Consider the following 27,559-nt stretch of genomic DNA (forward strand, 5'->3'; position numbering starts at 1 on the left):
AAGTTTCTGTGCAGCATAGAACAGGTGACTGCTGCCCTCTAAAGGCTACTGTGTGAAACTACAGACAGGGAATTCCCTAACTTTCCAGCTCATTTACTGCTTATCACACATTCACATTTCTTACTGAAGCATCCATATTTTAATGCACCTTTATTTCCTAAAATTAGCTGCAGAGACTGCAGAACCACCTCTGCCAAGTCTGGATGGGTTTCTGATTTTTGCCACATTTCACAATAGTAACGAATGCTTCCAAAAATCCAGGTCAGGTTCTCCTCCAACAGTCACTGTGGTGTCGTTAGACCGATTTGACCTCTGACCTGCGTCTCCAGCTCCAGCATCCTTTGCCGCATCTCTCGGAGCTCTGCCTGGGCCTCGGCCTCGCGGAGCCTCACGCTCATCAGCTCGTCCTGCAGCTCGCTCAGGGTGTTCTTCTTGGGACTGTCCTTCCAGCGGCTGGCGGTGCGGGCCAAGTGACGCTGGAGAGAGCGGTTACAGTCAGTACTCACAAAATAAACATTTCCCATTTGATTCTCAAAGATCTGCTCTGTAACCAGCAGGACTTACAGGGTACCAGTACACCTTTAAATGGAAATATGGCAAAAAGCTAAATTTACTCTAAGTAAACACACAGATGTTTCTGATTAAGATCAAGAACCTAAATGTGTTTGTCCTAACCCACAGTCCCCGGTCTGAAACTGTTCCTTAAATAAACACCAATTGCTGTCTGCATCCTCCTCCTTAAACCAACTACAGCGGTTGAGTTAGCCGCCCTATCTGTTCCTGTTTTATACAAACAGCCTGAAAGGATGAATTAAAGGGAAAAGTCGTGACTTAATACCATTTTTAGCTGTTACGCTTAAATAATTTTTTAAAAAATGCAGTTTGAGCAGAAGAATAATGTGTGCCTGCGCAGCCTCAATTATGCAGCTGCTTTTAAATGCAGGGAAATTTCCCACAACGGCGTGACTAAAAGCAATCTGAATTTAGAATATTTCAATTTAAATAAAGGATCCAAATCCACCCTAATTACAGAGCATAGCTCGATGCGTCCATGCAACACGTGCGTTCTGATCAGTCGGGCTTCTGATCCGACCTTCAAACGTGTCCGCTGCGCTGAGACGTTGGTGCTCACCTGCCAGTGCTCCTCCAGATCTCTGACCTGCTGCCTCAGCTCTTTCAGTCCGGTCACAGCCTCCGCTTCCCTCAGCTTCACCCCGATCAGCTCTTCTTGCAGTCGCGCCACATTGGTGTCATCTGGTAGTGAAGTGTTCCTCTGAAGCAGGTGGAAAAGGCAAATATGGTTTTACACAGGACTGACAGTGTACGGCCGGATCACAGTAATACTCAGTGCTGGCTCAGATTTAGGCAGTACAGTTCCACTGCGTATGACGTGACTCACTTTTTCCATATCGAGAATCTTGTCTTGCATTTCCTTGAGTGCGCACTGGGACTCTGCCTCCTTCAGCCGGGCCTGCACGAGCTCCTTCTCCAGCTGCAGGATGGACTCCTCAGAGAAGCGTGGGGGTCCCTTCTACAAGAACAGGAAACAGTGAGGAGGGTGGCACATACTTACATACCTGGATGTACTCACCCCCAAACTAAATATGCAAACTCCAGTACTGTAAGCCAACTATCCAAAACACTCACACATAAGTACTCTCAATTCCTCTTCACACTTCACCACAAAAGCTGCATCTTAATTTCAGCTGACATCGACCATTTTTCCTTTTACTTCCACATCAATAATTCATGAACACTCTTTGTGCAGCAAGACAGCAAATTATGTAAAACACGGTAAAGCCTGCACATTATCATGTGGAATCCAACCATCAATAATGGAGGAGATATGTTATGCAGGGAGAGGATTCGATGAACAGGGGGCCACGTGTCAAATCTACCAACCTGAGATACAACCTGCTTACAAATTCATGAATGCATTTCTGAGAATGCAGAAGAATATAAATGGTGGCAGAACTTTGTAGCAGTCCATGTCTCAATCTGACTTCATGCATGCCAAAACAGCTCATTACCCAAAGTGAGAAAAGCCCTGCTCAGCCACTCCCCCGTGATGCTGCATCATCATCATCTTAAAATGGCTATCCTGAGGTTATAGGTACTGCGTATCACAGACACATCTGGGAAATATCCCAGTCTCAGTGCGCTCCGGTCACAGTGAGGATCAGGATCTGAGCCGGCCTGGGACCATCTGTGGCCCTTCTTACCGCTTGTGGCTGCTGCTGCTGCTGAAGCTGCCAGATGGTTTTCTTGGCCTGCTCCAGCTGAGCACCGGCCTCCTCGCTCTGCTGTTTGACCGTGGCCAGCTCCCGTTTGATCAGGTAGTTTTCCTCTGCCTCTTGAGCTCGAGTCACTTGTCCCTTTGGACATAACCAACCAGTGAGGGGTGGAGTGAGCACGACAGGAAGTGAAACGAAAGGGCGGAATGGGTGGGCAGATCAGAGAAGATGAGGGATTGGGTTTGCTAAGGACATGCTTGTTTTTAACTCTAGCAGCACGTGATTCATATTTTAATTTCTTAGCTTTCTTTAGCATCTTTGGTGATTATTTTACTTTGTCTAACATGCCACCATGTGGTTTTCATGCACTTATTTAACGGTGAAATCGGCTATCATGATCTGCTTTAGCGAGTTCATTAAACCCTGCAGTTACTGTCCTTCACTTTGCTAATCACAGGCATGCAATGCTAAAGAGGAAAAAAGATGGAAGGAAGGAAGGTGCAGCATAAAATCTAAGGATAAAAAGAAAATGAGGAGTATACCTGGATCAATCTATCTGCCAAGGAAGCGCTTTCCTACAAAACAGAAATATCAACAGGAGACAGCAGAGAGAGAATCCAGAGGACAGTTTAAAGCACACAAAAGAACAACTGATTCTGCAAAAGAAGAAATGCAATGTTCATTTCCCCTCCAAAAACTGCTGTTTACACACTGCATGATGAGGTAGAAAAGGAACATTGCAGACAGGTGTGGTGGAAAAGGTGTCAGATATAAGCTGGTGACAAAGTGAAGAATTAGGTGGTGCAGATAACCAAGCGGCAGCAGCAGCAGCGTTAAAGAGCTGAACGGAGACGCTGGGTTTCTGTGGTTTATCCCAGCTTGTTTTAACGGCTTCAGTTAGTGAGGGGTTAAAAAGGTCCCGAGGGCTACGTGACGAAGAGCAGCAGCCTCGAGCTGGTTTCAACTACGGGACTATTTTAGACCACAGTCTTCCTCCCTGCAGGCAAACACAGCACAGCGGACACCCTTCGTATCCTCGGCAGCCCTCATGCACGGTGCCTTCACCTGGCAGCAGAAGTGCCCGTTCAGAGAGACCCAGTATGGTGCACAATGATACAAGCAGTGCAACCCGGCATGCAGTGCTCTGTATCGACGTCAAGCATCAAGCAACTTGGTTTCAAACAGGCTTCTCTGCCTCAGTTAGCGGGGTCTGCTGGGTTCTCTATACGAGGCACAGTCACCACGTGACCTAAAGTCCAGCTCCATCAATGTTTCTGACTTTAGCTACAATCAGAACATTCACCATAGCAGCCGATGATGGTGCATCAGTTAGTGAAAGACGAGGCTCCTTCGTTAGGAGAGATGCACAGACACAAACAGCAGGATGGGTTAATGTAAAGACGATGGAGGGAGCAGCGTCTGATTCTGACCAACACCGATTCACTCACTTTCTCTAGTGTGTCTATCCTCTGCTTCAGAAGCCTGTTCTCTGTGCGCAGCCTCTGCAACACAAACACAACGGAAAGATCACATGAGAGGAAACACTCGGAGCCTTCAGGCCTTCGAACTGCGTCCACGCACCTTTATCTCCACCTGTTCCTCCATCTCTTTTGTTTTGATTGTAGTGTATTCTTTTTCCAACCTGAACAAAGAGCACAAAGAACCTGCTAAGACACAAACACGTGTGGTCCTCACTAAAAAAAATTACTGTGATTACTATGTATCAGTTTCCCTTCTTTTTGATTCTGTATGTTTTATATTGTTGATATTGTTTTCAAAGTCTTAATAAAAGCTACTGTTTATTGGTGTTAAAAAGACTCCATAACAAATGAGAAATAAAGTTTATATGGACCTTCCTCCGGCCCCAGAGCCTGTGCTGAACTGTAACAAGCAGGTAAACACGCTGCTGCTTCCACTTGTTTGGGCGAACTGATCCTCCCATAAATGCAATATTAAATGATCTGGAGGCAGTCGCAGCTGGCTGTAAAGATCATGTGTGGCCATAACTGCCCCCCCCCCCACAGAAACACAGAAAACTAGAAAAACCTATAACACTGTATGTGAGTCCCATCTCATCAAATATAAGACAAAGAAATGCAGGCGTATAATTACAGCTTCTGAGATCTGACAGTCTGCTGCACAGTTTAGTGCAGCTGCAAAGTTTGTCTAAAGTTATGAAACAGTTAAAGTCTGGGCTTTAATCGCAGAAGAGGAACGATGGAAAAAGAAGAAACAGTTTCATAAAGAAGGAAGTTCAGAAATGGCTGTCGTGTTTACTTTTTCATCTTCTTGGCGTTGTATTTAACTTGATAAGCAGCCTGGATGACCTTATCTGGTCCACTGTCGAGCTGGTGTGGGATGACCTTCTGAAAGTGCTGAGGCACAGAGAGAAAGAGGCAGGATGCAGGTTTTAGTCACAAGCCTCTCTGACCACAAAGGTCAAACATCAGCGTCCCCACAGCAGTGACGAGCCGGGAGGACGCACGTATCAATTAGCAGGACGTGGTGGAGGTTCCCGCCTCAGGAGCGCTGAGGGTGATTTACCTGTAACATTCCCTCCATGTCGAGCTGGATGAGCTCAGCCTGGTTCATCTGCAGGATGGCCAGCCCCACACGGAAAACGATCTCCAGACCCTGAAGAAAAGGATCACCAGCAGGAGTTTCTCTTAAATAAATGTATTAAATTTATTTTTTAGACATTTATTTTACAGTAGGCTGAGAATAAATCTGATGAGAGTGATAAAAAAAAAAGTCATCCAGCTACAGGTGACTAACTGTAGTGCTGATTTTGTCCAGCAGGTGTCACTAATGGATAACTTTTCCTTGGTACTTTAAAGCTGCAGAATAAATGTTGACCTGATATATGGACGTTCATCTCTGAATAAACACTCGAGGTCACAGTGACTTACAGTATGTGCAGCAGCCGGTTAAGGTGGAACCACAGACCCTTTTCACATCATTTTGATGGAATAATTGCTCATTTCTATTAAAGTCGACCTATTACACTCATTTCCAGCTCCATATTTTTATTCACAGGCTCTACTAGAGCAGGTCTGCATGATTCAAAACAAACCCTGGGCCATGGGTGCAGCCCCTCACTTCATCCAATGTCAGAAACCAGCTGTTTTAGTTCCTCTTTTAGATCAAAGTCAGTTTGGTAAAGAGACAGATGAAACTTCTTAACAGGCTTTAACTGACCTCACACATGAAGATGTCGAAGATCCTTGTGGCAACATGCAAAGGGAAGGAGGTGAGGAAGATGGTGAGGAACCAGGAGGAGGCATACATGGAGGTATGAAAGCTCTGAGCTTGGAAATGTATATGAAGCTCTGGGAGTTGCTCCTGTGAGGGGGGAAAAAAAAGAGTCAGATTCACCACTGTTTAAGACGCTGACAAAGTGTTATCTCACACAGTATGAGGAGTCCACCTGAATCATGCACTCAAACTGGTACATGCAGAGTCCCAGCTCAGCCATGCTGGGTTTGAAGAGTTCTCGTAATCTGTAGTCCTGCATCAGCTTTACAAACACACAGAACGCTTCCTCTTCTGGCATCTAGAGAAATAACACGGCAGTTATCAAACTATTGGCTGGAGGTCTGTGGTACTGTGTCTGTGAGTGTGTGTGTGGATGTGTGTGTAACAATGATTACCTGCATGAGCAGCAGTCCCACAATGAAAGCACTGCCCTGACAATAGCCGACCTCACGGTCCACCAGAGAGTACGCCTGAGGTAACAGAGATTAGCTTTACACCGAAGGTCAAGTTTCTCAACCTAAATTTTTTTAAAACCACCTCAAAACCAAACACCAGTTCTTTGTTACTGGAACACAAAGCTTATCTTTTTATCTGCATGCAAACAGGTTTCTCAGACACACCTTCATGACATTGAAGAGCACTTCCTGCCCTAAGCTGTCTTTCTCCTTGAAGAACTCGTGTTCAGGATAAGTGCGAGCGATGTCTCTGCGTATGAGCTTCTCGCAGGGTGACGTCATCTTTAATAATTCTGAGTACTGATCCTTGATGGGCATGTTCTGGGCATTGCACAACAGCTGCCACACTATTGCGCGAAAGTGATGAGGAATCCCTTTTCTGACGAGATCCTGTGGATCAAAAAAAAAAAAAAAAGAGCAGATATTTTATTTGGTTCTCTCAAACTTTCTGCAGGCTGTCGGCTTCAAACATGTTTTCATGCTCGCCTTTCAGACGAGCTTCAGAAATAATATCCACAGACACAAACATGTCAGTAAATGTGCATCATAAAACCATTCACGGGGTTTACACCACAAACGCTGCAGCTACAGGTCAGGTATCCACCTGCTGTGATGTCAGTGCCACCTGTGCCTCAGCACAGACAGAACAGTGGTGCTGCACATGTGCAGCTCTGCACACTGAGGAGTTTATTTCCCTATTCCACCATAGGTGTACATGTACCTGTGGGGGAACACTCAATCATGTTTAACCTTGTTTGCATATAATGAGGAGCGATGTGACCTACCTTGTTTGGTGCACATACACAGATGCATATCGGCTAAACAGATAGAACAGTATTGAGTTAAAAGGTTTTGGGTTTTTGATCCTTTTTAAAAGTTTTTTTCTTTAAGTCATATTTCCATGTGAAAATCATTTACAGGAACAGAAGTCTAATAATGCAAATACAACAATTGTAAAATAATAAAAATCTTCAGTGCACAGGCCGGTCAGAGGCTCGGCTCAGGCCACTGAGCTCCTACTAAACTGGCAGCTTGTATTCATGTATGCTGGCATGCAGGTGCCAGCAGAGTAAGCAGAGTGTCGGCTGCTAGTTGAAAATACCACAGAGAAAGAACAGCATTAATGCAGTCATTTCTTTGTCTGGAGCAAAAATAAGATTCAAAGCAACGCCATCATTACCAGAGGAAGCCACACTGGGGGGGAAAGAAGTAACAACACAATATCACAAAAAGTACACAAGCCAGGCTATAACGTGTTTGCTTTATTTGTGTGACAGGTGTCTGTATCCTTTCCAAAAATGTCCACTCCTGCTCATCCAAATGAAAACAGTTCACAAGTTTTCAAACTGAAAACAGAGTTTCCAGAAATTCACTTCCAGAAAAGCGTCCTCAAACGCAGCGTTAGGGTAGAAGGTCGGCATGCACAGTAAAAGCTGCACACTTAAAACAAACAGCATCAGTGTGGATGTCTGTAAAATACTGTGGTCATGGAGGAGTGTGTCACTGGTGACATCTAATTAGTCTGCACCATTTCTCACTGCAGGGTTTTTTAATTCATAAAGTTTTCACATTACACATCAGCAGAAGACCATCCATCCATCCATCCATCCACCCATCCCCGCTTATCCAGGGCCAGGTCACGGGGGCAGCAGCCTAAGCAGAGAAGCCCAGAGAAACCCTCTCCCCAGCTACCTCCTCCAGCTCATCCGGGGGGACCCCAAGATATAATCTCTCCAGCGTGTTCTGGGTCTGCCCCAGGGCCTCCTCCTGGTAGGACAGGCCAGGAACACCTCACCCAAAAGGCGCCCAGGAGGCATCCTAGTCAGATGCCCAAACCACCTCAGCTGGCTCCTCTCGGTGTGGAGGAGCAGCAGTGAAGACATTCACCAGAATACAAGTGAAAAAAATGACTACGTTTGTCATGTTCTCTTGAGCTCGGTGCATCTGAACCACCACTCCACTGCTCCTTTATGTCACTGTAATTAAAAACCACAAAGACTGCACACAGTCATTTAACAAGATGCTTTAGAGAAACAACTCAGCAGTGTGCAAACGTGATTCTTCTGTCACACAACTTATTTCCAGTCAGCTGAGAGGAACCCACATCAGTGCTGGTACCCCTGCAGTGGATGCTCTGAACTCCACATGGATTACAAAAGGTTTTGTTTTCCCGCTGAACTGTTTATCATAAAATCCTCTCTCCAGAGAGGAAAACATGACAATATTTTAAAAAAAAATGAATCCAGCCCTATTTAAAGATATTAAAGAGGAACATAAACACACATTTGGGAGTCTTTTTCCCCTCTGAATGTGACTGCACTTTAAACAGGATGAAACCATGGGTATGCTTCACAGCCTAATATTTATTTTTCCATTTCAGCACATGTGCATCTTTTATAATCATACAGTTTCCACTGCCTTCCTATCTTTTCAGTGATCCATTCTGTAGAGTGATTTGTTTCCATTTACTACTGCTGATACAATCTGATGAAGCAATTTCCTGTGCTGACAGGGAACAGTCGTCTTTCCTGCTATGCAGCCATGTGAGCGAGTGTGCGGTTGTGTGTGTCTGCATCTGGTCGGTCCAGGGTGCATCTGGAGCAGAGGTCCACCCACGCAGCGGGGGGACCCCTCTCCCCTCTCAGAGGTCAGATAAGACAAACCGAGCTTTGTTCTGTCCTGAAACAATGCACCACAGTCTCATATCTTGACTGTACAACAAAATCTGGTGTCGGAGTCTCACAAACTACTTGCTTAATCTACACTGCTCAACATCAGAGGGTCTTTGAACACTGCATATGAAATACAAAGTGTGAAGACATCGGGGATTTTGCTGACATGCACAGAAAAATTAACGTTCCTTCCTTTGTGCAACAGAAAGTGTTTCTCTGTAAGCAGAGGGGAACAAAACATCAATTTCATGGAGGCCTCAGCAGCTGTGATTAATATCCCAGGCTAGCTGCGCCCATGCAATGATGACTACTTCTGTTAAATTACATAATAACACCATGTACGTTCACTTCCCCATTTACATGTTCACCAACAAGAGCAACAGAAACTCCACCCCTACAGAAGACATTAGCCTTTCAGTCGCATTTGCAACTTAATTAACAGGAAGTTCAGTCACACGTTTCTGTGTGGCAGTCGTTTGAATAACTAAAATAAATGGGCTTGAAGTTTAAGTGCTGAGCACACAACTGTGAGAGTCACCATGACTGTCCAGCTGCTGGTTATCATTTTTATTAAAAGGTGCATTCGGATAAGCAGCAGCAGCAGCTGTAACTCTGAAGCTGCTGCAGCTGCACTGAGCAGTTTAACATCAAGAAACTGCAGTTTGTCTGCAGACTCTGGGCCCCCAACAACTCCTGGCACAGTTTTACACCAACCGCTGTGTCTATGCAAATGTCCACAGTCTACGCGCAGTTTAAATCAGCCTGCCACCGGCACTGTTTGGGGACAGGATTAATACGGGACTCAGAGTAACTGTAGAAACAAGCAAGCTAAAATTAGCATCAAATATCAACATCTGAAAAAACAAGTTCAAGGGTAACCCCACAGGGTCACCGAGGACAAAGATAGCCTCAGAAATTATCGCTGGACCAAGCAAACATTGACACACACTGAGCCTTTGTAGCCTCTGAGCCAGCGATGGTATAAATGCCAGTAAGGAAACAATCACAGGCATGATTTATTTAGCATGATTTATAACCATTTAAACCATTTCAGTGTAGCAGCAGCAGCATCAGAGCCTCGGCTCCTTTCTTTAAAAGCTAGAATAACTGTCATGGAGTTTTACCCTTTTTAAGTGGCCACTGGATGCAGTGGTTTAATACAGTCACCTAACACAAAAGGTCCCAGGTTTGAGACCAGAAGGAGACACAGATCCTTTGGTGTTGTGTCAGGAGTAAAAATCTGCAGAGCTATCTGCTGTGGTGACCCCCTCTAAAGAAAGAAGATTCTTCTTCAGCTGGACAAAAAGCTTTCACATGCAAATAAATCACACTTTAGGAAGCGCCTTAACCTCATCTTCAGGGTGTCAAATGTGTCTCGGCAAACTGCTGAAGCAGTCGTGTCAGAGTAAGCTCTTAAGCAGGTCTGCACATGATCCAGCCGTCACCACACAGGCAGCCATGTGTACAAGTCTCACCTTAAGCTGCTTTTCTTTCTTCTTGCGCACATCCTCCCATTCATTGACAATTCGTCCCCACAGGATCCACGAGTCCTCCTCCAGGTGGGAGAGGTTGGAGGAGGCGGAGGAGCTGGACACCAGGGACGAGCCGCTGTTTCGCCTGGAGCCATTCATGGAGCGCAGCGACTTGCTGTCCGTTTCCAGCAGCCTGTAGAGAAGGTACAACGTGAGATACACAGTTACCATTTCATTAACGCTGCAGAGACACAATTTTTTGTGATTTTGTTAATGTCCATCATGTAACAAACCCTAAATATTAGGTTGGTCTCTTCTGAAATGACACTTTCTACACACAACACACAGAACTGGGTAATAACGTTATCGATCTTTTCAGCATCGGACAAATATGCTGTGCAAAGATAAGCAAATCACATATTCAAAACACACATGCTCACATCAGTAAGTCAAAACAAGTTAGTTCACATCTTTCAACAGAAGACATCTTCTGGGAAACTGTGACCATAATGAGAGCATTTCCCAAACTGCACTGCAAACACAAACAGTCTGAATCAAAGTTGTGTGTACGGACCGCTCAAACTTCCATCTTCACAGGCGCACAAACCCTCCGACTTCTACTGCTGATGTAACAGCTGCTGCTCTGTTTTGACTCAGAATTGCTTGAGTAAGTCGATCCATTCATTAACCTTCTTCAGTTCCCTCCTGGACAAAACACCTGAGCTAGGAGGTGTCCAGGAGCCAGTCCTACCCAGCTGGCTCCTGTTGATGTGACCGAGCAGTGGCTCTTCTCTGAGCCCCTCACCTTAAGGACAGACACCCTTTAGAGGAAGCAATTTCTGCCACTTCTGTCCACAGTCTTATTCTTGTTGTCATTACCCACAGCTCGTAGCCACAGGAGAGAATCAGCCAAATGTTTTACCTGAGATCGAACCCCTGGACAGGGGTGCTGTATTGCATTGCTTTGCTCTAAATAATCATCCATCTATAATTGGGACAAACAGACCAACCACATCTAGTGCTCATATCAAAGCTGCCTGCACTTTAAGGTCAGCGCTAACTCAAAAAGTCCCCTTGTGCTGATGTATCCCAGCTTTATGACCATAAATGAGCCGTTACATCACAGAAGTGCATGCAGTTAAATTTCCAGCTAAAATGAATCCAGTCCAGAGGTGTAGGTGCTGCCCAACCACAGACTGAATAAAACCATAACTGGTAACACAGCTGAGCGTCTGAATATCACAGGGTACATATGAGGTGGCAGCTCAGCGTTATTCTTGATCAATATGAGCCCAAATTCTCACAGGTTAATGATCAGACTGAAGGCTCTTAGAAAAAGGATTCAAACCCTTCTGCTGAGTAAGAGATGACATTCACTGAAATTTTAATGGCACCAACTATAAGGGGTGGTGGGGAAAAAAGCCTGTAAAGGTCAGCAAAATATTTTGTGACTCATTTTGTGCATCTCATTAAGTTTTTTCATGTGTTCAGCATGTCGAGCAGCTTGCTGAGGGCACAAAGCCTGTGCTGCATGTTTATCATGCTCTGCATCAGTCTTATCAGTCTTTCACTGCCAGAGTGACCTGATCAAAGATCAGCATGCAGAGAAAACTCTCCACCTGCTGGCACAGAGGCGCTCGTAAGACAGAAACAAAGGCTCAGACACCTGATCTCGGAAAAAGGCCGGGGCCTCTCCACTGGAGCCTGTGATGTCACTGAGAATGGCTAGGGTTACAGCCAAATTTGGGCTGTGTGGGAGGGAGAGAAATGCACAGCGCCGACATGAGAGCCTCTTCACTCGTATTCAGCTTCGACACCGAGCTAAAGAGTGAGTTAAAGGCACACTGACTGGCTAAAGTTTCACAGGAACGACCAGTTTTTCAAGCATTTCAGTCAGACGATCACAAACAGTGACCGAGAAAATTAGAGTACATGTTAAACATGAACATGCTTACAGCTCTGCTAATAACTCACCAGCAGCCACACACAAATCTGAAGCCTTATGAATATATAAAGACATTTTAAATAAACTTACAGGTGGGCAGGAAAAGTGTCACAGCCTCAGAAAGTCATGAAATACTCCCACCTTACCAAGATAAACTCATGATGTATTCCACATGTCTCAGTCTTCTAAAAGTTCAGGACTGAAGGCATCGGTGCAGGATTTCCTCATCTGTGTGACACCACTGAACCAACACTGCTAACTTATCTGCTCTGTAGGGTACAAAGGGCTCCCCAAACGCACACATGCACCTGATAAACAACTACAGGACGTGTCACAGTATCTGTAATATACCAGACTCCTCCTGCCTGTTGTTGCACCTGTCTGATAAACACCCAGGTGACAAACTGACAAGATTTGTGTATTAGGAGAGTGTCAGCATGTCGAATAAAGAGACTCAAAGGGCATTGTGGAGTGAATGCGGGGTCAAAGGGCAGATGAACTCCTGAGTTCTGTGATACAAAAACTTTTTTAATAGATATGGTTTCATGAAGGACATTTTCTCTGGTTATTACCTAAACAAATGTCGTCTGACATTGTGAGGCAGGAGTCGTGGCAGGCGTTACCGATGACTCAACAGCGCTCTGCTGTGACTGTCTGAGCACACACTTGGTTTCTACGCTGACCCAGAGAGTACTATCCATGGAGAGATCTACAGCAGGGAAAGAATTCACAACGCTGGCATCAGAGGATAGTTGCATCACCCTCCAACAGTACTTTTATCTGACGTGAACAATGAGCACCTCAGGGACAGCACACCATCTTCTTCTTCACCGATCCAATATTCAAATAAACCCATCTACAGATATGCATGCTCTAATGTGGCTTTTGGAGTTTATGTCAAATTCTGGATCTTGTTGCAAGAAGCGATTAACTGTAACGAGGAAGCAGCACAGAGAAAATAAACTCCCAAAGTGAAAACAGTCCTCATTTGAATGTTTAATGGACGTCAGTTCAGCCAGCAGTAACCAGTGCTACACACAGAGGTAAAACTTACATTCAATCAGTGCCGGGAACCCTTCATCCCCAGAAATCTATTCAGGCCACAGAGGACCGTGTTAAACAGCCCGAAACAACAAACTTTTAGGATGGCAACAATGTATCAAAATCACAAAGAACGTGAGTTAAAGCTTGTGCTGCGATTTTGGCAACATTTACATGAAAAACGATCGCTCTCTTACTTTCCTCTTCCCTCTCCTCAGCATCACTGCAAGAATCAACACAACAGAGAGAGAGAGCACTGTGCCTGCACCATGAATGCAAGCGCTTCTTTCTGAACAGTATGATACCATCCACGGCACTAAAAGGGGAATAAAAATGGCTAAACTCTGGGGGAAGGTTACAAGGTGGAAGAGGGTTAGCAGAGCTACTGTGCAGCCAGCTAATAAATGAGTCCTGATACTGTTGGACTATAAAGTAAAAACATAAAGCAAATAAAAAGGATAGAGGACGATTTCAGTGCATTCCTCTTCCAGCCTCCCCATGTGCTGCTGACATGCTGCCTTCAACCACTCAAACATCAATGATCAATAATACTAGCCTACACGTGGAAAACAGAAATTTTATGATTGTGAAATCGTGTCCACGCCTGCAGAATCTTTACACTCGTATTCAGATATCTGCTCATAGACATCAGATCAAACCCACCCACAGCCCTGTATTTATGGGAGACAGAGCAGCTAAATGTTAAAAGATCCTCCAGAAACTGACAAACTGCTGACTGCTACAGTTTCTCCCATCTATGCTTCAGCCTCTTTATTCTATACTCTGCTAGTTTGCAGGCTGGACATCACTCGTGTCAGAAGAGTAATGTGTAGGATTTCCAAAATGATTATGTGATATAAAAGTGTGTACAAGTGTGCACAGTTCCCCAGCACTAAATAACAGGAACACCCAGGTTCATGTGCAGACTTGAGATTTTAAGGTGGAACAAAATTCAGCCACTCAGGAAACTCTTTTTAACCACTATATGAGAATTTACTTTAAGTAGTATTAGTCTTAATATAAATAATTTAATCAAGTACAATTTTATGAGAATATCATTGCAAACACCAGCAGAACAAAACCAGACCAGCAGCAACTGTACTTCCTGAGGAAGTTAAACTTGTTTGGGGTGTACAGGAAGCTGATGTCCTACAACATCTGCATCTGTGTCTGCTGCCGACAAGAACAAGCTGCACAAAATAATGAGCGCCCTTTTACATCACCCATCATAACCTGCCTCCCATTTTTAAGCAGGAGGATGAGTATCCACTCCATGCACTTGTCACAGACTGGGCTCACTAAATTAGGACTCCAAAACGCAGGAGCCGGGGGACTTTTCATGAAGCCTTGTGAGACCTGCTGACAGATTTCTCTGACATGGATAAAATAGTAACTCTTCATTATTTCAGTGTTTCACTGTCTGCCTGCACCTGTACCATAAACTTCCCGAGGACACGCACAATTACATCCATACAGAGGCTGCTGATTCTGGACGGCTTTAGACGTGTGTTGTTTCAACACATTCGATTATCACCTGTGGTCTCATGTGGCATTCAGACTTGCACACGTGGCCCGTTCTGGGTTAGGATGGGCCTTTAAGGGTGCAACTATCAAAATGCTCCAAAACACAGACACCACAAACAGGCCGGCATCCACCACTCAATGAGATTACTCCCCTAATAATAATAATAATAATAGTAGCAGTAATAATAATAATAATTTAAAAAGCTGTATTTTGGGCACATTTGGATGGGCTTAATTTTTTATTTTTTTTTAAACATATATTTATTGAACATTTTTGCAAAGCAGGTAAGACAAAGTACAATACAGTACAAGTACAAGCAACAGTGTACAGAATACAGACAAACCTAGCAGCACAAAACAGAATAAAATATCATACATAAGTGAGTAAGCTGCATGGGCTTCATTTTAAAGCCTCACAGGTTCTATTTGATTCTAATTCAGTGCAAACTTCTTTCAGTTCAGGGTGCTGTTCCTCACTCCAAGTTATAGGAAATGGGGCAGCGGTGCTCCCAGAGCACAGAAAGTGTTTGCACAGTTTTACAGAGTAGAAGAAGAAAAACTCAAATGCTGGCACAGCTTTATGGAAGACAACATTCACTCAGAGGGCCGTAAAATTCATTTCAGTGCACTGTAAAGAATATTATCTGAATCACTTAAAGCACATAAATAAACTTTACTCACTGACCCTATACCTCATTTTAAGATATATCAATACACTTAAAAAGCTAATATGCTGCTCTGCCCCATCATCAGCTTACTGAAGTCTTATAGATAATTACAGTTATTAAAAAGGTTTAACTTCACAGATAAATGTCATGCTGAGTGGTGCTCACATGCCAACTGTTAATCTTCAAATTCTTTTCTATGTTCTTGATTTTAATTTCTAACTGGTGGCCTTTATAGACATTGCATTTCATTTTATAAGTATATATAATTTTTTTTAATAAGAGAAGAAAATTTCACTTCAGGGAAAGTTTTTAAGCTTTAATAAATCTTCATAACTTGCAGCCAAAAGTTAAAGTCTACATTGTGGAGAAGAAATGGACTTTTTGTGCCTTTATGAGGTCTGAATGTTCAAAAACCAGTTCTTCCAACTGTCTGCCAACCAGTCAGACTGTGTTCTCCACCTCTGTGTGACAACATTACACAATGTCCTCAGAGGATGGTTAAATACTGCCCATCCTGTGCCACGCAACCTGAAATCAAACACCACTGAGTCAACGCGCACGAGGAGCTTACCTGTTCTGCTCCTCGAGCTTGGCGAGCAGCTCCACATCATCGGGACTGAGCTGGACCGGCGAGGACGGGGAGAGGGCAGGCGAGGACAGAGAGGTGGAGGAGGAGGTCGCAGTGGTCTGCAGGGATGTGGGCGTGGCCACCTGGCTAGCCATCTGACTGACCGTATGGGACACAGAGTTCTTCACCCATGAGAGAGTAGAACTCAGCTTACCAGCAACTTTGTCTGTCGCCACCTGCAGAAGGTGAGAAGCAGCATGAGTCCAAGCCTTCTGAAGCCTCTCAGCTATTAAACACTGTCACAGCCTAACATGAACTACACAGCTTAACATCTGTCCCAGTCGCTCAGATGAAGCCTACATTTACAGAGAATTAAATATTTATCAAAGCATCTTCCTCCTGACAGAACATCAATACGTCCCAGCACCCTTCAGTGCTACATTATCAGCTGTGTCGAAGCAGCACCAGCAGTCGCTGTCAGCTGGATCGATACGGCTGCTTCGTTTACAGAGTCAGCATTGGCAAACAAATTTCTCTCTTTCTGATGCCACCATCGATGCTTTAAATGACTCACTCGTATTCCAGTAAATGAGTAAGAAAAGGACCGAGATCATTCTGGATGTCCTGTGAATATCGTGGATGCTGATGTTAGACACGGTCAAAACTTTAAATAATGAGGTCAGCATATATGGAAGTAATCCCGATAAAACAATGCTCAGTTTTAGACCGTTTCTCTGGCTGTGAACACAGAAGCTCAACTCCGCCTGCTCGTGAGGGGCAGCCAATCAGGAGAAAGACGATTTAAAGTGACAGTAACCTTCCAAGGACTGAGGGGCTGCTTCGAGTCTGAGCGTAAAACAAATATGAAAAGAGAAGCAGAATAAAAACAGACATGTTGGAAACGAGAATCATAAATCCCTTTGAAATAAAAATAATTGCATTAATGCAGAAGTGCGATCCATATTTCAGTTTTATTGAGGAAAGGATTTTTGTGTAGTTTGTGCAACACCACCATACTGAGTCACAATACTGTCGCAATTCATTGGATACCACTGACTGCAGCTTGAAGAATGACTAAAATCAACACTGACAATCATAAAGAGACAACATACTGGAAGAAATAATAAACGAGCATGTTACTAAAAAAGAAAAACATCCTGTAACAGCATAAAAATGAATGCACTCCTACCTGCTACTCCAAATAATCCACAACTTTCAGCTGCTTTCCGTGAGGAAATCCTGCGTGTGTCCATTAAAGGCACAACTTTAAAAAATTTAAATCCAACACAAGAAGTATTCCACTTTTGCGAACCTTTGCCCGACTAACGACCGCAGCCCTGTAGTCATATGCTGATCAAACTCTCAGGAGGGGTCAAAGTGCTACACAAACGCCCGGCTGCCTTCAAGTATCCTGCTGAAATATGAATACAGCAGGAAGCATATCTCTGAGCTCAGCACAAAGAAATTCACCTCACACCTGAGAAACACACACTTTCTCTGAGCGTCACTGTCAGCCCAGCAGGAAGTCTGGATACTGCCACCTGACAGGAAACCAATCATTTCAAACTCAACCCTGAAAAAGATGACTAATTTCTCTGCAAGTATCACATCTAGTATCACATCATAGGAGGAGGGAAGATTTGTGGTAAATGTGGCGAAAGGAATGAGCTATTCTGCAGACTGAAAGTATCTTAGCTAAGCTTTTTCCCCTGGTATCAAGAGAAACAGCCACACTGTGATGTTACTGAGGTTTGGACGCTGATATATTAAGGCCTCATTTCACTGTAAATTTCATTTATATAAGACACAGCAGTGCAGTAGAAAACGCTCTCAAATACAGCTGATGAGGAGATCTAACCACCACCTCACTAACAGAAGACAAACACTGCAAAGATTACAATAACCAACTTACCATCAGACAAACTTAGAGCACTAACTGACTGTAACACACTATTACAGACTCAATCGTCCTCAATTAAAAACAAAGATCATAAACAAAATGCAAAGAAAGCACATTAAAGCAGAGTCCATCACGTGGATGATGGGAAATTAAGGGCCCTACAGCCTGTACATATTACACTATTGGACTACTGTGTGAAACGGCTCCATCCAACACGACTGTGTCAGGTCAGAAACGTAATGACCTGCAGGTCCTCCTGGGCCTCTGGGGAAGCTGTCTGCAAGTAGGGCTGCAACTAATGACTCTTTCAGAAGTCGATTATTCATCGACTATTGAAACAATTAGTCGACTAATTGGATTATGAATCACATAATTATGAAATGGCACTTATTTAGCTATCAGCTTTTACATTTAGCATAAGGTTATTTAAACTGTGGTAGTAAACACACAGAAGATGGATACTTCATTCAGAAATTTTAATCAGGTTTGCTGCTGATTTAACTTTAACGGTTCATTTTTCCAACCATAAAAAAATATGCGGCAAAAACCGGGATCTGATGGCGGTCATTGGGTCATCAGTTACAGTTCCCCCAGTTTATTACAGGGGGAACAGTATGTGATGGCTTTATGTCACCCATCACATACTGTTCCCCCTATAATAAAGTGGGGGTAACAGTAACTGATGACCCAATGACCGCCATCAGATCCCGGTTTTTGCCGCGTGGGCGGCGCGGAGCAGCGAGGAGACTGTGGGGAAACAGCATCTGATGGGGAAACGCGACTCGACGGAACACCGGAAATGGAATTCTCCGTCATCACTTAACAACCGGATTGCGCATGTGTGAAGTTCGCCAGAGATAGATCGACAGGGAGACGTCTCACTCCGTTAAAAAAAACAAAACAAAAAACAAAACATCAGTAATAAATTATCAGCAATTAAATTCATCATCAACTATTTTTATTGTCAATTATTGTCGACAATGTCGACTAACCGTTGCAGCCCTATCTGTATTTTGTTTTGTTTGATGGGTTAATTTTCCCTCTGCAGCCAACAATGCATGCTGGCTCCCTAAAATGGAACAAACTTTGAGAATTACTGTTTATTATCATCATTAATATCATGTAAAACATGAGAATTTTTCCCTGTTCAGCAGACATAATATTATTGTCCTCTTTACTGTCAGTGCACAGTACTTTAAGCATTCAAAATTTACACTACTCCACTAAAAATCTGCACCTCTACTCTGTGTGACAAAAAAATAAAATAAAAAATTCAATCCAATATGAAACATGTATAAAAACAAACCTCTTCAACGTAAGCATCATAAAGGATACATCATCTAATATTAACAGGGATTTTAGGGCCTATGCCAAGGCTATTCTGGAACAGAGAGAAACAGGAAGTTTTACTATTTTCATAACACCACCCGACTCACGGCCTGTCACTGCGGGGGACACGTTTACTGAGCTTCATCAGCAACATGACGACAGAGCTAAACCAACAGATCATCACTCTGCAGCTACAGTGTTGCTGCATTAAGTCAACATGGATGGAGAACACAAAGACAGCTGACACGCAAGGCAACGACAACCGTGCAGCGAAACGCGACAAAAGCAGCAACAGTCTGCAAAATAAGTGCACTTCCACAAACACGTGTAGGTTTATTAGAAATATTGACCCTCTGGGAAAGAGGACAAGACCATTTAGCATAAACCACCATAACTGTATGAACAAAGTACTCTCCACATGATTTGTGAAATCCTACTAAAAATGACAGCATTACTATGAAGGCCACTGGCTTTGGGATCCACTACCAAGCTGTGAAAAAGGTGATTTCTTCCTACATAAATCAGCCCAGCACTCAGAGCAGCTTTCAACAGTTGCTTAGACTCACATAGGACAAGTTACTAAAACATTCAACGTGCCATTAAGAACAATAACAGAACAGACACACACATACGGACAGGAACAAAACTGGGGATGTGAGTAGTGCAAGTTCTCTGTCAGATATTACTCAGCACATTTCTGCAGCCCGAACAACCAACAAAGTAAAGCTTTGAGTCCATTTAATGAATCCATTCAATTACTCGACAGGACAAAGCCCTGACAGCACTGCTCTCTGATCAGAGGATCACACTAAATGTCTTCATTACAGCCACATGGATCAAAATTCCCCAGGTTTTATATTCTGCGGATGTTTCTTTGCACACCACTGAGCAGCTCGGCAGGGTTTTTCCATACCTGTTATCTTTAGAAATAAGATCATGTAAAGACTAACTTCAAAACTAAATGGGACGAGAAACGATGATCATAAAGTGATGTCTGATAAACTTCAGCCTCCTTATTTGCTGACATGTACTCGTGCACTCCTATAAGTCTTATAAGTCAAATGATGTACCTCATTTATAATGAGCCTCACTTATTTTTTAAAACTTAAAAAAACAGATCCTTTTATTATAAATGTTAATGTCAGAATATGAAAGCGTTTTGAGAGTCTATAATCACCTCAGGACAGGACATGCTTAGACAGATGCCAACGTCCAGGTGGCCTCAGGAGACATTCCTTCCAACAAGGCGAGCCAACTGAAGCAAGGCCTCCCTATAAATCCTGGATCCAGAGATTGTTGCTGCTTTTGTTTGCCAAAGAACTGGAAGGGGCCCCGGGATGCAGTATGCATAGCTAATGACACCCACAGAAAGGCCAGAAGAAAGCGTTGGGGAATAACTTCAAGGGGAACTGAGACAGAAGCCTTTACAGCAGCTAACGGACACCTCACTGAGCCCTGAGCTGAATGTAAAACTTCAAGTTTCAGTCGAGAAGATATTTATACTCACGTTTCTTTCATGTTTCCATTTCTAGGAGGGGAATTACATCAAAAATGTTTGAGACCCTGGTCTCAGAGAAAAATGTCCATGTGCTGTGTGAGGGTGTTAGAGCACAGGCCTGACTTACAATAACACACACACACACACACACACACACACACACACACACACACACACACACACAGACAGAGGTGGGAGGGCCTTTCCCTTCACACACAGAAGTGCATATTTTCCCAGTGTACAATCAGCATTTCAGTGGTCTTGCTGAAGGCTATTCTTCAGCATGCACTCACATAATGAGAGCTACATTTGGCCCACAGAAATCCAGCATTACAGTAAGTGTGGGAAATTATATGTGCTGGCACCAGCTTATTTTATATAATACCAGCACTTAAATCTCAGCCGTATATGGTTCAGTGGGAGGAACGCTGAACTGAGCCGATCTAAAACGTTAACTATACAGCTTTATGGTCTTCGTTTAGCAAACACAAAGCTACACACCAGGATGCTGTTAACAGAAAATGCAGTTTTCACAGGAGATATCTGGTTAATTTAAATACAGCTACATTTTTACTGCTTTTTATTTCTGAACATTTAAACATGCAGACCGACTAAAATGGATTCCCAGTTAGACTGATCTGAGCCGCCGCTGCACGACTCCTCCTAATGATACTTATTAAGAAAATGAGGGTAAAGTAAACAGAAGGTAGCAGAATTGTGGACAAGAAGAAGAAACTCATGAGAGGGAAACAGGTGAACGGGCAAAGCAAAACACTGAAACTAGTTTAGTGACTGCGTTACTGATTTGTGCCTTTTAGGGTTTACTTTTTGAGTTACACAAATAATGTAATGACTTGCTGATGACTGCGTTTGTAGATATTATCTCTGTAATCTTGATCTGCCACCGCGTGGAAACCACAGACGTAGCTGGGTGCGTTCGTAGGTACTGCAACACTTTCATATACATAAATTGTAGACTGAAATATCACACTATTACAATATTTGTGTCCAATTTAAAATAATAAAGCAGGTGATGATCACATTAAACAATCTTCTGTTCCTCTTAGTCGCCTGTGATTTACTGTAACTCCTTGATGCACACTTCAGAGACCCTGTTAAAGATCAGGGTCACAGTAAAGCTCCTGAAGCTTCATGTCCTCAGGTTTCACAGATCTGACTTGCTCACATACAAAAGAGTGAGAAGCTTTTATGTGTTAGTTACATCTGGCCACGAGTCACCAAAGCTGTTAAGATTCAAACAAATGCTAATCTGAAGGGAAAGCGTATTCAAACCACAAAATGTAGTCAAATGATGAGCACAGTACAGTTAGAAGTAGGGCTGCAACGATTAGTCGACATAGCCGACAATAATCGACAATAAAAATAGTCGACGACGAATTTAATTGTCGACAATAGTCGTTTATTATTACTGGTGATTTTTTTTTTACGTAGTGAGACATCTTCCTGTCCGTCTTTCTCTGGCGAGCTTCACACATGCGCAATCCGGCTGTTAAGTGATGACTTCCATTGAGGGCCCTACAGCCTGTACATATTACACTACTGGACTACTGTGTGAAACGGCTCCATCCAACACGACTGTGTCAGGTCAGAAACGTAATGACCATTGATGAATTCCATTTCCTGGTCCAAACTGTCACGTGATCAAGTTGCCACAATGCTGTGGCCCTGGTTGCTATAACTCGAAAAAAACACACTCAGGTGTGATTTTACTGATGATAAAAAGAGAAGCGGAAATAGCTGCAGTTGATAAGGTATGTTAGAATCATCTTTAATAGTGACCAGTCATTGGTTATACCAGGGGTCGGAAACCCGTAATCCGGAGCCATTTGAACCCGGTTTACACGGAAAAGCCGCAAATAATAGCGGAAGCCGGTAGCCGCTACCGGAAGCCGGTATAGGTTACCGCGAGTGACGCATATATTGAGAAACTAAAATAAATAAGTAAAATGATTTTATTTTAATATTTCAAGATCACACTAATGTTCCAATTTAAAACTACAACAAAAACCGAACTGAGAAAAACAAAATGCACTTCAACTGGATACTGATAATTTACTTCCACGACCCGCAGAGCCGCACATTAAGCCTGGATGAGCCGCATGCGGCTCTGGAGTCGCAGGTTGCCGACCCCTGGGTTATACCGTTGCTGTTTATTTAGAATCATTTGGACCCAGAAACGACGTCAGAGTTAAAGATTGGATAGCATTCAGCCGCACGTTTAGTGATGGGGGATACTGGTAAAACTGTGCAAACTTTGTTTTACAGGGACAAAAAAGTACTATATATATTTTTTTTATGGTTGGAAAAATGGACCGTTAGTCATATCAGCAGCAAACCTGATTAAAGGTTTTGAATGAAGTATGTGTTACTACCACATTTTAAATAACCTAATGCTAAATGTAAAAGCTGATAGCTAAATAAGTGCCATTTCATAATTATGCAATTGATAATCCGATTAGTCGACTAATCGTTTCAATAGTCGATGACTAATCGACTATCAAAATAGTCGTTAGTTGCAGCCCTAGTTAGAAGCACTGACAGTTTACCTCACTACTGCTACTTTCCCACCGCCGAGGTTCCGGAGCCGGAGCAAGTTCCCGTGCCGATCCCAATGAACCGGCCAAACGCTTAAGAACGGGCCCGCGTTCCCACCGCGTTTCTGTGAACTGCTCCTTTACGTATGAGTGTGGGCGGGTCTTCGTCTGGACACGGACGTGGGAGAACACGCTCCCCTTTCTGTGCTGCAGATACGTTTTAGGGTCCAAACCAAACTACTGCAGCATCTGTGTGCAGCACAGAGGGAAACACAGACAGCGATTAGAGCAAGACGACAAGTACGCACTTTGTGTCCTTTTATCTGTGATAGGAACTGATACAAAGCAGCGAGTTCAGCCTTAGAGCCCAACCTAATTCAAAGCTTCGCTTTTCTCATGTAATACACATGTAATATGGTAGAAAACTGGATGTTGAGACGGCAGAGTCACGCCCTTCTGCACGCTTTCGGCACGGGTTCCTGGTTCCAGACCAGCTAGTTTGCGGGGCCGGAATTGAACCCGTTTTTCGGCCGAGCACCGAGTGCTTCGGCGGTGGAAAACCCGCCTAACGGTTCAATTCACGGCTCCGGCTCCGGAACCCTGTTGGTGGGAAAGAGGCTTGTGTAAGAGCTGCACGGGATTATGACCTGACAAATAATACTGGTTGATACTGCCCCTGCTGACTGATATCTGTATACTGGCGGATAAAATGGCACTGACCACATCGCTGGCCGATATTTAGCTGCTGCGTTACATCGATTTTGCGCTGGCCAAATGCTCAGACAGTGATATGAAGAGCTGAAAGACATTAGCAGCTTTTGTCTTCTCCTTCCCTCAGCCTCCAAACAGTAATCCTGCCTGATCCGGGGTCTGCTGGAGAAATCTTCCTGTTAAAAGAGAGTTCTTCCTCCCCACCACGACCAAGTGCTGCTCACAGGGCACGTCTGATCGTTGGGGTCTCTATATAAAGCTTTCTATATAAAGCTGAAACAGATATCCATCAGCATTACCCCAGCAATAATATGCACAGTTTTAGGTCACTAGTCTGGCAATATTATGTATTTAGATCAGTTACATGACTTACAGAATAGCTGAATACATCCTAATGATGTTTCCTCCTGCTATAATAACTTCTGGGGGGCTAACTGTCCGCTGTGTCTCTGAGCTGTTTTTGCAACTTGCAAGTCACTTCCCTGCAGCCTGACTTGCAGATATGCTTAGCTGCAACAGAGCCGACTCTGCTGCTGAGCACTTTAAATCCTTTACTTAGTCCACTGACACACACATAACACTGTTCACCTATCAGAAACACGTTGGTGTCCGGGCAGTAAACAGAGGGCAGCCGCATTAGACGCTGAACTCCTCGTTCCTTTTATGGCTCGCTGCTCGTGTGAGCTCAGATGGAGATTTAACATCAAATGCAACAGTATGAACACTGTCTTCCAGAAAGCTCTAAAGTCGACGCACTGGGCAAGACTACAGCGGAGTTACATGTTGAATAAATGTGTTTTATCGGCATTACCCTGCAAGAAACAAAATAGACACTGCATACTGAATGATGTGTTTTTGTTCCAGGCGATAGCCGGAGTCCTTTCTAAAGTAGTTAGGAGATCAGCAGCAAGCATTTAACACAAGCGACAGCACCAACAAGCCGCGATACATGCTAATACTAACCCGCGGTGTTTGTGTTAAGTAACGACAACCGACTTTACTTAAAAGTAATGTCACACCGTTCACTTTAACAATCAAGAGTGATAACTAAGATTTTTACGAGTTTGTGCTAGTTCCAGTATTTAGACAGAGCCCGAACATAGCAAGAACATCCTTTACCTTGAAGCGTTTTTAGCCACCCGCAGCAGACGTCGCCTGTTTCCCATGCACGAAAGTGTGCTAGTCCCGCTACTATGAGAAAACGGCAGCTTTTCACTCACTTCAGCCGAGTACATAAATGTTACCCAAGAAAGCCGAGATCGGTTTCCACTTGAAAGCTAGCCAGCGATAAGTTAGCTCGTTCCCATTGACTCTTCGGTCCAGCCCAGGCAGCCGTGATACGTGTACACAAATATCTGCGGAGCTGGGACCGACGGCGGCGGCCTACCGACTGTTTACACCGCACCGAGCACGCCCCGACCCGGAACAATACTGACACCTAGCGTCCCAACTGCGCAACTGCACTTCAAATACTTCATTCATAAAGAGGAGACGTCATTTCTTTACATAAGGGAAACACATTTATTTATAAGGAAACAAGCTGGAATTCAGTTCTCTTTTCTTCCCTGTGCTTTGTGAACAGCTTATGTTATTGGGGTGATTAACTGTGATATGTCACCACAAAGCTATTACTGGCATTTAATTCAGCTGCACCTGTGGCTGTACCTGTGGCCTTCACTACTTTTCTCTTTATCATTACGCTCAATGGCAAAGCAAACAAGTCAAACACAACTAAAGTGACACCTTAAACCTGTTTGCCAAGGAAGTTTTTCACATGATGGGAAATGTACTGCTCAAAAGATGATTAGGAAATTAATTAGGTTTCATTAGTAAGTTTTATAAGCTGCTTCTGGGTGAGAAGTTGTAACCTATTTTAAAAATACAGATATGACACTTTCAGAATCTCAATACTTGTAAACAATTCAGTTATCAAAGACTGTGCAGATAAACATGACAGATCTTTGTCTCGGTCCTGCTCAAGTAATTAAAAAAAAATCCTGCTTCAAAGTATCAGAACATGAATTCATACAGCATTCAGGAAGCAGAATATAAAAAGTGAACCTCTTACATGTGTTCAAATTAGGCTTGTTCCTTTTGCCAAGGACACGATATCACCTCACTTCATGACAGTTTTTCAGCAGTTTGTAATTTACAATGAGCGCATCCTTACAATATAAAAAAATCTGAATGGCCAAATTAAAGAGTCCTACACATTACCTGAAATTCATTGCTGAGAAAAAAAATACTTCTGTTAGATCAGATGGCGGTGCAAACACTTTGGTCCTTATGGATTTCAGTTAATCCATGTTATCTTCATTGCGAAGGCAGAATATAATACCATAAATCAGCCCAGAAAAACTTTGATTTAAACCTTCACAAACTCCTTCAACGTATCCAGAAATAAGAAGTGAAAAACATCTGTAACAGCCTCACTGAACGCGCCGTCTCTATAGCTTTACGTAGCTCAGAATGAAATAATCATTTGCTCTCGTGAAAATGGGACTCCGCTGACTACCTGGAATCACATACCATACATTCACCAACCCTACTTTTCAGGTTTTAGGCGAGAGCAGTGACGCATGCCTTTTGTTGGCAGGCTGGACACGCCTCCCTTTATGGAAGTGGCTGAAAAGCAGCTCACATTGGAGGTTAGACTTGGCAACACCACAGTGAACGCAGGCCTCACACTGTCAACAATCACACCCCAGCCCATCAGGCATAAATATCTGGATTATGACGAAACAGTTGCGTCACAGAGGCCTTAAAATAGATGAAGAAGTGGGACGGCTTTTCTAAGAATAGCTCTGTCTTTATAATATTTCACAGTAATAATTGGTGAAGCACCAAATAATTGCACAGAAGGATCATCAGGTATGGATTTGACCTCATCAGCGGAGTGTGACTCTGCTGGTGCTGTTTGCAGTCACACCGCCCTACCTGATATTACTGATGGAGACATCATTAATATCCACACTGCCGTGTCATTATGAGGCTGACCACAACTCAGAGCGCACTGCCAAAGATGGCAAATAGTTTTTAGATTAAATGGAGCGTTCACCTAATTGCACAGAAAATAAATAGTCAGTTTAATTCCAGTTAATTCCCTTTTATTATTATAGAACCACATCATAATAACAGTCTCGAGCAAGCTTTCACTCAGACAGAGATGGGCTCTACTGGGATGCAGTGTGGTCTTTATTTGGATCTGTTATGCCTCTTATTTATTTTTCATTATGCACAACACTCACTGACAACTTTATTGGTAACACACGATGAGCTGCTCTTTAATGAAAATATGGAATCAGTCAATCACATGGCAGCAACTCAGTGCATTTAGGCAAGTAGACATGGTCGAGATGACCTGCTGAAGTCCAAACTGAACATCAGAATGGAGAAGAGAGGCGATTTAAGAGAACGAGGCATGTTTGTTGGTGCAGGATGGGCTCCAGGCTTTACAGAGAATAGTCTGAAAAAAAATCCAGTGAGTTCTCTGAGCAAAACTGCTCTGTTGATGTCAGAGGTCAGAGGAGAATACCCAGACTGCTTTGGGCCGATAGGAAGTCAACAATAAGTCAAATAACCAGTCGTTACAACCAAGGAAGAAGAGCATCTCTGAATGCACAACACATCAAACCTCGAAGAAGCAGAAGACCACACTGGGTGCCCCTCCTGTGGCAGTGTTATCATCTTGTGGGAGACATTTTCTGGTCACACTTTGGGTCCTTTAACACC

General features: G+C 43.5%; 1 protein-coding gene across 6 annotated transcripts in view; it reads right to left on the minus strand.

The window, feature by feature from the left end:
* Positions 1-26,219, minus strand: part of evi5b (ecotropic viral integration site 5b) — a 38,163-nt gene extending 11,944 nt beyond the window's left edge. Inside the window, exons 1-16 of one of the 6 annotated variants that reach the window (XM_030727125.1) lie at positions 26,045-26,219; positions 15,838-16,070; positions 10,092-10,281; positions 6,110-6,334; positions 5,885-5,959; positions 5,662-5,787; positions 5,433-5,576; positions 4,779-4,868; positions 4,512-4,609; positions 3,816-3,876; positions 3,683-3,736; positions 2,777-2,809; positions 2,223-2,375; positions 1,400-1,531; positions 1,133-1,273; positions 318-476 (exon numbers count right to left, since the gene is read on the minus strand). In XM_030727125.1, the coding sequence (XP_030582985.1) occupies positions 318-476; positions 1,133-1,273; positions 1,400-1,531; positions 2,223-2,375; positions 2,777-2,809; positions 3,683-3,736; positions 3,816-3,876; positions 4,512-4,609; positions 4,779-4,868; positions 5,433-5,576; positions 5,662-5,787; positions 5,885-5,959; positions 6,110-6,334; positions 10,092-10,281; positions 15,838-15,989 (1,833 nt within the window). In that variant the 5' untranslated portion in view covers positions 15,990-16,070; positions 26,045-26,219. Of the gene's footprint in view, positions 1-317; positions 477-1,132; positions 1,274-1,399; positions 1,532-2,222; positions 2,376-2,776; positions 2,810-3,682; positions 3,737-3,815; positions 3,877-4,511; positions 4,610-4,778; positions 4,869-5,432; positions 5,577-5,661; positions 5,788-5,884; positions 5,960-6,109; positions 6,335-10,091; positions 10,282-12,179; positions 12,304-15,837; positions 16,071-17,023; positions 17,148-24,946; positions 25,217-26,044 lie in introns of those variants that run through there. The other 5 variants (XM_030727123.1, XM_030727124.1, XM_030727127.1 and 2 more) reach the window with 5 other exon arrangements.
* Positions 26,220-27,559: the final 1,340 nt, after the last annotated feature.

This window comes from Archocentrus centrarchus, chromosome 4 (assembly GCF_007364275.1).
Source record: "Archocentrus centrarchus isolate MPI-CPG fArcCen1 chromosome 4, fArcCen1, whole genome shotgun sequence".
NCBI lineage: Eukaryota > Metazoa > Chordata > Actinopteri > Cichliformes > Cichlidae > Archocentrus > Archocentrus centrarchus.